At 29.9% G+C, this 10,301-nt stretch overlaps 1 protein-coding gene across 1 annotated transcript in view; it reads left to right on the top strand.

Annotated features, from left to right (window-relative positions):
* LOC106473164 (protein AMN1 homolog) overlaps positions 1-2,397 on the top strand; it is a 40,461-nt gene extending 38,064 nt beyond the window's left edge. The window contains exons 6-7 of the mRNA XM_013933842.2: positions 1,472-1,583; positions 1,946-2,397. Of these exons, the coding sequence (XP_013789296.1) occupies positions 1,472-1,583; positions 1,946-2,022 (189 nt within the window). The 3' untranslated portion in view covers positions 2,023-2,397. The remainder of the gene's footprint in view (positions 1-1,471; positions 1,584-1,945) is intronic.
* The last annotated feature ends 7,904 nt before the right edge of the window (positions 2,398-10,301 follow it).

Raw genomic sequence — 10,301 nt, 5'->3', positions numbered from 1 at the left:
GTCACATAATTCTAGGTTAGCCAGCATTAGTCACATAATTCTAGGTTAGCCAGCATTAGTCACATAATTCTAGGTTAGCTGTGGCTACCCTGTAAAGCAGAGGTAAGCCAGCATTAGTCACATAATTCTAGGTGAGAGCACAATAAAAGAACGTTCAAAGAAGTACGATATTAAGGTGGATAGTTAGTGATTACTTTCATAAATACCAGTATTGCCAATGACAATGAATTTTTTGTGAAAGGTATTGGGTAAAATACAGAGAAAGAGTTAACCTATCAAGATATTTTTGTAAGATATAATCAGTTTTATACTTATTGTGATGCAATGATAAATATAGCTATTAAGAATATTTTCTGAACTTATTGATGAAAATAGAAGTAATATGAGGTTATAAGAAGATTTTAAATTACTTTGATACATGTATAATTTTTAAGTGGTGAGTTTTGTTGTTGAAATAGAGAAAAGTCATAGAATTTTAGAAATTCTAACAAAATCACCTCAGCTTTTTAAAGTCATAATAACTCAATACAGATCATGAGTGTCTGTAGCAGAAAAGCTTTAAACTGACATAGTATTTATTGTTATGATTTATTCTTATTTTATGATTCATTAGCTTAAAATCTGGAATGCAGATATTTCTAGCTTATTGGGAGCATAACATAGTTATGCTTTAACATAAAAAAGGGAAAATGTGCCAAACTACAGAAATAATTTACTACAGAATAACTATATCTTAGTAGTCAGTTCTTATATGTTCTGCATGTATCAAATGCTTTCAGTAACATTACGACACATTATAAGATTATAATAGCTAACTTAAAAAGTATTTTTTGTAAAACAAATGATAATATAATTCTACATATCAGGTTTAACACAAATATAATTTCTACAATTAGTATTTTAAACCATCGTAAGGAACCCTAGAAAATGTCTAAACTTTTATTGAGCTGGTCAAGACACCAACCCTTGGTGACTCAGTGGTAAATTTGAGGGCTTATAATGCTATAAATTGGGTTTCAGTACTTGCAGTGATCACAGCACAGATAGCCCATTGTGTAGCTCTGTGTTTAATATCAAAAAGCCAAGATATTGAAAAAAATTCTGAAACTGTTTTTGGCCCTCCAAATATATTAAGTATAACTTAAAAACATTTTCTATTGAATCTGAGAATTCATTGTTCATGATACATTAGTACTAAAATGTACTCCCCACTTTGGGGATATGAGTGCACTGTAAGAATGTTAGTCAAATTCCACTATTCAATCACATAAAAATATACTAAGGGTGGGTACTATTGATTGGCTACCTTCTCTCTCGTGTATCAGTTCAAAATTATGGATTGTTAAGTTTATATGACCATGTGTGTAACTTGCATGAAATTTGGAAACAAGACAACCTCCTAGTGACATAACTATTATTAATTTTGTTTAGAGTACTACTTTTATTGGGATTTCTTATACTCTTTATTTAGGAAATTATTATGGAAAAGTGTTTAAGACTGACAAATGTAGCTGTTGAAGGTGTGATTGTACACTGTCCAAGTGTAGTAATTTTTGCATTTCATGGTTGCCCACTAATTGGAGGTGAGTTTAATATATAGAAAAGGTTTTTGTTTATAGCTTATGGTCACAAGTATTCTGAAAACTTTAATTTTTTGTAAAACATATGAAGGAAAAATAAAAAATAAGCAAAATCAGTTTATAATTTTTTAAATATATAATATATACTAATTATAATACAAAGCAACATTCAAAAAATAAGCACCCCAATCAGTCAAAACATAAATTTATAAAATTGTGTTTTTCTTTGTACAATGTATTGTGATATATATATTGTAGTATGCCCCAGAGATATTGCAATATGAAAATGTTGACAATACTCATTTATACTGAAAACAATTATATAAAGGTGAATGAGTTTAGCTCTAAATGATTTGCTTTTTCAGGTCATTCAGGAGAAATTATGCAAGAAATACTTCAACAAAAGTCCAGAATTAAACAGCTTTCTTGGACTGTTCAGTGAGTATGAAAAAACAGAGAAGATGTAGATGTTTTGTTTCTGTGAAAATATAAAAAAAAGTAATTTTAAAGTAAATTATTATTTCTTTAGTAGTGGTTATTTTTGGATAAGTACATTATTTTAAGAACACACGTTAATATAATTTCTATTTTCTATATTTTTTGTAGTTCTCAAATGTTCACAAAGGAAACATAACTGATTGTAAAAAATAAAATTTTTGTAACTTATAAATTTGCAATAGTCAGTTATATTTTGCACCACAACAGTGTAGATTAGCATTTAATATAATCATTAATACTAAAAAGCAACACATTGAAGTTTCAGTGCGACTATGTACAATTATATATATATGTAAGGTATAATAAATAAATAAATCTCTGTTGCTATAAAAGTGATGAATTCATTAAAAGCTTTTATCTTATCCATCTGAAAATAATGGCGTCTTTAAATTACCTTTACCACCAAATAGTTAGTTTTAAAATCAGAATATGTTTTTTTTTCTTAACTTAATCTGTTTTGTTGGTCGAAATATTTGGCTACATTGACTGGAGCACACAACTGTCCATGTTAATATCTCTGACAATATAACAAATATATTAGGTATTGTAAGATGGGAACTTACTTCTGTACAATGATATGAATTTTTAAGTGTGTTTCATGAAGAAATTCAAGGAGAGTTTATAATGCACAGTTAGTTTGAACTATATTTGGCTCTGACATCAAGACACACACATATATCTAACTCAAAGGCATATAAGCATATATACTCAGGCTGTGGTAATAATAAAACACAAAAGGCAGATACCAATGCTTTGGGTATGTGTAATTACACAGTGATTATAATCCAAGTGTGAAAATTTTAAAATTTTGCTGTTGAGTTACTGATTTTCCCAGAACATCAAAGCTAATATAAGGGGTTGAGAGAAAGTTTTAAGACTACATTCTTCCTCCATGTCGTACTGCAACTCCATTAAAAGCAAATAAGAAGATTCCAAATTTGACTGTCAGTCTCTATTTATCTGCATGTATATATATAATTATAGAACTATAATTGCTAAAAAAAATGGGTGATATGATGTAATACTGATCAGTCCCCTTTTAAATCATGATAACATGAAAAATGCTTTGCACTTTTGGCTTTGCTTGACAGTCAATCCTACTGTTTGATTAAAAATAGCCACTTCAGGTAGTGGGTGCTGCAAACTGGTTCCTTTGCTTTGGTCTGCAGTTTAAAATTGGAGAAGGCTATGCCTGAATTGTAAGTGTCTCTGATCTAGATGTTTTGGCCATTGTGTACATAATTGTCATTCAAGAGAACAAACAAAGAATTATTATCATATACAAGGTAATATTAAAATAAATTCTTATTATAAGATGCCACATAAGATAATGTCATCTGCAGGTAGCAGAATGTCTAAAACCTTTGTGACACAGACACCAAACTTTCTGGAAGCCTGGTGAGAGAGTGCATAATTGAATTAAAACTTGTTTTGATGTGCAGTCAAATATTTTTGTCTCACAGTTTCTCTAGAGCAGTGAATAAACACAACAAATCTGACTCAATGAATGTAATGCTAGCATCAGAGATAGTTCACGTACGATTCTTTTATTTTTACATATATTGGACAGAACTGGCTTTAAACTTAAGACATTGTGTCAATGATAATACTTGGTAATTGAAATCAACTACATATTTGATGATAGCTGCACTAGCAGTTTACTGAAGTTTAAGGTTTAGAATGACTGACATAAGAATGTTCCTTCGACACACATTAGGCTCACCTTTTCAACCATTTCGCAACTCTGAGCAGCAGTTAAAACTATATAAACTGTATTTACTGTAATATTACTGGATGCCATGTAGTATGGTGTTAATATCTAGAATGATATGAATTTTACTAAAAATTACAAAAAGAGACTGTATGTGTGTCTACATATACACATATAATAAAACAACTGATCAGAATATGCTCCCTTTCTTGCTAATTATCTAATTGGTTCAATGATTTGTCTCAAGTTCAATTCGCAGTTAAGTGGGGATTTTTATAATTTTTTAAAATTATTATTATGTTTAGAGAAAGATATTAAAATATTAGGAAAACACACAATAACGTGATAGTTTACATTAGGGATTTGAATTATTTGTTAACATTTGATTTCAAAGACTAATTGTTCATCAATACATTATTATTATTTTTTACCTTCAGTAAGAGATTTTTAAAAATTCTGTGAAAAATTTTATAAGAATTTTTAATAAAATATTGTACCTTTGTGAATTTGCACTTCACCATAAAATTCATTGCCTTTTCCATCACAATTACTTGACGATGTAGGAATATTTTTTCACATAGTTCAATCTATAAGGCTTTATCAAGAAGAATTGAACATAAAAATATACATAAGTCAAAATTATAATCAAGGACAACTTACAGGAGATGACCAAATATACACAAAAAATATACATATATATATTGTTACTATAATTAATTTTAAGAAAATGTGTTCATAAAACATTTATTTACATTTAATTTTTAGAAGAGAAATAAATAAGCAACATGATGGCCAGCAGCTAGTGTTGTGTGTGTGTCCATTACGACCATCTACCCTCAACTTACAGACTTTTTATAATGTTCACTACCAATAGGGTTTCCATATTGCACCATATTGATTAATTTTATGTTTTTATGCATCACAAAACTGGTAAAAACACAAAAAACACTTTCTATGTAAAAGTCATAGAAAACCCCAACCATAGAACAGCGTCTGTGTGTGATCTTAATGAACTTTCTGGTTTCTATCTAACATGTAGGGAAAAAAAAATACTCTAACTTACTAAAATCTATGAAAGGTATTATTAACTTTCAAAGGTCTTTGTTTATCTAATTAATTTATAATGGATGTCTTAAGTAACAATACATACTGTTCAAATGCAGTGCATGATCTAAACATATGTTGAAGTTCAAGATTAGATTATTTGGTCTTGATATACTGTGGATGACAAGGAAGTACTTCAAAAGTCAACATGATCTGGTAGGAGAGATGACAGTTGAAGTTGAATATGTTAATGCTTGTTATTATATGTCAAGAGCCAGGAAAATGATTTATTTTTAAAGAAAGATATTCCAATTATGATCAGTAAGAATGACATTGATTTTATATATATGCAGATTTTGTTGAATAAGACCGATGTCTGTAGGTTTACTTTCTTCTTGAGAAGATTTCCAAGAAGAAAGTAAACCTACAGACATCAGTCTTATTCAACAAAATCTGCCTACAAGAAAATCTGTCACCAAAGTACACCAACATTCGATATATATATACCTAACAACTTGTATTAACCCAGTGGAAGAGTTGCACAAAAAACTTGATCACTTTATATTGATCTGTGTAAAAATTACAATAATTCATGATGTTAGTAAATGTTTCCAGAATAGCTTCATTTAAAAAAAAAGTTTATTAGAAAAAGAATAAACACATAACTATCAAGAAATTAATTATGTATAGGCAGAATTCAAACTGATAAAAGAATTACAAAGAAAAAAAATTGTGTGAACATATAATAACTGAATATTAAATGTATATCAAATATATCTTAATACAAAGTTAAACATTAAAAAATAATTGTAGACAAATTCATAAAGAGAATGTTCCTCCAGTGTTATAACAACTTTCATGATGCTGTCCTTTTATATTGCTGATAATTTGTTAATCTTTTTAATCTATTATCTATAGCATTGTATATGCTAGTGCTAAATATAAAGCATGATGCTGTCCTGTTGCTATCTCGTGTTACATCATTCAATATGGTAACATGAGCTAGTGTTTGCTGAGAAACTTACAACTTGTGTGGTGGAATTCTTAATTATACACAGTTCAAATGCCAATAACAGGTGTAGACTGTTTTGAGCTTGAAGATATTTAGGATAAACAATTGTAATTTTAAACTATTGTTACAATCTGCAGTCATTGTAGAAAGAAAAAAAAAGGGTAATTTAGATTTATTTCATATTTTTTATGGTGGTTACGTAGTTGGTCAACTTGACCGAGTCCATATAGAATTAGGGTAGAAAAAAAAATAAAACATAAAGTTTCACTGAATAAAAATGTTTGATATTTATTTACAAGGTTTTACAGGTTATGCAAATGATGTTTGAAAATTTTCAGAGGAAGCAAAGTATTTTATACCTTAACATGAAAATCACTTTGCACTCAGAGCAGTCAACACAGATTACATATATATTCACAGACAAATCTTCCAAAAAATACTTAAAATCTGATATTTTGTTTACAAGAGGCTTGTAATGTTCACTGAATGCTTGCCAGATTTTGTGAAGATACACAAAACATATCAAAATTTGTAGTACAGAAATTCTGATGGTTTCTTTGTGGTTACAAAGTCTCACATCGACTGAGCCCTATGGAGAGTTAGCAAATCTTTAACATGATGTATCTGAGCACCTCCCCAGCCTACTATTCCATATCATAATACTGACTGAAATAATGAGTAATATAACATTTTTAGAGTATATTTTCGTAAGATATTTTATTTAGAATATAAATGCATCTCTTCACTTCTAAGTTTATTAAACAATGATGCGATGTTCTTCTGATCTTACTAATACATTTGATTTCAGTTGATTGCAATATTTCTGTTAGCAATTATTTTCATGAATGTTTGTATTCATAATAGATGGCTGACTTGTATTGTAACATGGTACTGACATATATTCTATTTTCTTATACTTTTAAAAGAATTAATGAATTGTTGTCGAAATATATTTTACTAAATATAATGAGTTCAGTTTGTCAGAAAACACTTTCCCATGCATTTCACAAAAAACAGTAAAGCAGTATCATCTGCCTATGTTATTGTTCTTTCCCTAATACATAATTATTTATTATAAATAAAAAATAAAATGGGACCCTGTGGAACACTACATTCTATAAATGATTTGTAAATCAATAAAACTACTTACAATTTTTACAACTTACGTCTCTTTAGATAAATAATATTCAAACTATTTAAGAGTCAACTCACATGTGCCAATTTTTCATAATTTTTGAAAAAGAATTAAACACAGACAGGCCCAACGGGACACCAGGAAAAATTCCGGTGGGACCTCTCTTGGAAAAATATATTAATGCTTTGTGAGAGCAATACAGAAATAATTATTTGTCTGTTGCTATCATGTTAACACTTTTAACATTTATGTTAATTCTATAAATAATGATGTGCATTGAGAAAACTTATCAGACAATATTAATGTTGAAGATGTTATCTCCTATCTTGTGAAGAACTCCTCTGTGTTTTCAGAATTACTGACTGTGTGAACTATAAGCGACTAGTGTTTTAACATCAAATTACACATATCTAAATCTAAAGATATAGTAGTAGATTTCTGTGTAGGATCTAGTGCTTCTTCTGTTAATTCATAAATAGCATTTGGGTACCTAAACCTTCTCCTAAATAAGATATAAGAATAGGTACAAGTACCACAATATTTAAAGTAAATTAGCAAATGATCACAACATGTATAACTTGTATTGCATAACAGCAAAAGATGCAATAAGATCAGTATTAAATATAAGTCAAAAGTTGGATAATAAAGTGGTATTTGAAGATTTGGAATAGATAGAGCACACAATTACCTGATCCCTGCAATTACAAAAGGCTTGGAATCAGAAGGATGATTGGAACAGCAGCTGACTGTCTAAGCTAATAAGAAATACAATTTTTAAACTTATTCTCTGAAGTGTTTGTATATTTATCTCTAATCACCAACTGGATTCATCAGAAAGACAGTCAAATCATAGAAGGTGCACACAAACAATCTTCATTTAAAAATAAAATAAACACAGTCACAAAAGAAATAGTAAAATAAGGGCAAGTGTGTATGTTGTGATGGTGTTGGATTGGTGAGAGTGTTAAGAGAAAAGAAGTGAAATATTTATGAGCTCTTTCACCAATCCATTGTTTGCCCATTCTTTAAATTAAAACTAAAACCATGTAGTGTTCAAGTTAAACCTCAAGGTTATTTAAAATAAAACAATATGTTACATTGCAAATTAAAATAAAGTTAAAGTTATTATACAAGTTAAATTTCACAAAAGCTTTAAAGGAAAATCAAAATGTTGTCAAATCGTTATTCAGTTACATAATACATATATATTTAATGTCAAAAGTAAAGTCAAACTTACTATTCAAGTCTAAGTTCAAAAGGTGAGCAAAATCCCCCCCCCAAAAAAAAAATCCGCTAAGCAAAGGAGAACTTCGCTTTTAATTTAAAAAAATATTACAGTAACATATTAAAGCATGTTTGCACATGAAACACTACTCTGAATACTCCATCCTCGAGAAGGAGAAAGCATGGACTATAACCCAATTTGCTGACAATAAAGATGCTATCTTCCCTACAAGAAAATAGGTTAACTGTTAATTAACAAGGAGATTGTGAACAAATTTAACTGAATGAAAATACATTTTGAAAAAAAAATCACATACTGAATAAAGGAGTAGAAAACCCATGGTACTTTAATGCTGCACATTATGCAAGAATATTGGCAACAAATAATTGGTAAGGTGTTAAACTAGGTTGACCAGTTGCGTGAGAAGTGGTAATCACTATAGGTAAATCTGACGTTTCCTGTTAAGTAAGAAATAGTAGATTTAAACATTATGAGATATATCTTTGTAAGAAAAACATTATTATTCCTAATCTTAAGTGGGTTGATTAAAGGGGAGACATCTTAAGAGAAAAAACATAATGTATAAATCTATTGAAAAGCAACCAGTGTCCATGAGTAAGCACACACGCACACAGTTTTTTTTGTCGGACTTAATAAAGATTGTTTTAATTTTGTGTTACACGTCATGTCCAGTCTGTTTGCTTTGTGATTAAATTCACTATTACTTCATCATTTATCTTGCCAATCCTCGATTATCCCGTCCCACCAAACATGCTCGCCCTTTCAGCCGTGGGGGCGTTATTATGTGACGGTCAATCCCACTATTCGTTGGTAAAAGAGTAGCCCAAGAGTTGGCGGTGGGTGATGATGACTAGCTGCCTTCCCTCTAGTCTTACACTGCTAATTTAGGGACGGCTAGCACAGATAGCCCTCGTGTAGCTTTGCGCGAAATTCAAAACAAACAAATTCTCGAATATAAAGCAGACCTACCTAACAATTTTTCAGAAAATAATCTTTGAGAAAGAGGGAAGGGATGGCACCTAATATTTTGTGAATACGTTTAGCACTCGCATGTTTAATATTTCTATTAAGAATCAAGTTTCCTTTCATCATTGACAAATTAATTGGGAATAACTGTGAATCTCATCGAAAAAACTTTATGAACTTAATATCAGTTGTTTTGTTCGACTGTGGTATTTTGCTTCTTCACCTCTTTTGGTGGAAATAACTACAGAAATTAAGAGTGCATTAAAAGATTTTGATTTAGTGTAAGCTGATGTCAGCGTCATCCTTAAAGATGATGATATTTGTATTGTTATGAACAGTTACAATAGTGTTTTAGTTTTACACATCTGAATTATATTACTGTTTGTTGAAACCTTTTGTGTTTCGATTATTTGTCCTGTAAATTATTTTAAAGGAAAGATACTATATGCATTCAGTGTTTTTTTTTTTTTGGTAAATATCTGATGTAAACTGTGTGCATTAGTGTCATTTGATGAAATCTTATGTAATCAGTTTTTTAGTAACACTTGGATATATAACACACAGTAAGTGATGTTTGGGGGGGAGCCTTCGAGGTGTCCTCAGTGAGTCAGTCATGAATCCATTAGGAAAAACAACTTGATTGTGTAGCCTAAAAACTATGTAGTACAGCTCGAGTTTCGTATTTTTGGAAAAGTGAAATAGTTTGTACAAGTTGTTAAAAACAAGTTACTCAAATCAATACATGGACTATTTGTTGTTTTAATGTGACAAATATAATAATATACAGTATTCAGTCACACTCACTCACACATCTACGTGCAGTTACACAGTTCTCTTAACACCAAAAAAGAAAAAAGGAAACGTAAGATTTGCTCTTATTGGTATATTAAAACTATAAAGATTAGAATGATATTTGCATATTTTAATTACATAATAGACAAAGATTATGAGTGGAGACTTAGAGTCAATCTAAATGATCATATTTATAACTGAACAATACTGTTACAACAGCGGAAGTCACGTGACCCTGGTAACACATGATGAGTTTCTAGAAGGATCATGAAGGCCCGAGTGCATTCGAGACGCCCTCTTTTTTGATATATAAGCCT

The sequence above is a fragment of the Limulus polyphemus genome, unplaced genomic scaffold (assembly GCF_000517525.1).
Source record: "Limulus polyphemus unplaced genomic scaffold, Limulus_polyphemus-2.1.2 Scaffold5940, whole genome shotgun sequence".
In the NCBI taxonomy this organism is placed as follows: Eukaryota; Metazoa; Arthropoda; class Merostomata; order Xiphosura; family Limulidae; genus Limulus; species Limulus polyphemus.
Note: the sequence above shows the minus strand (reverse complement) of the source record. Positions and strands in the feature narration are given on the sequence as shown.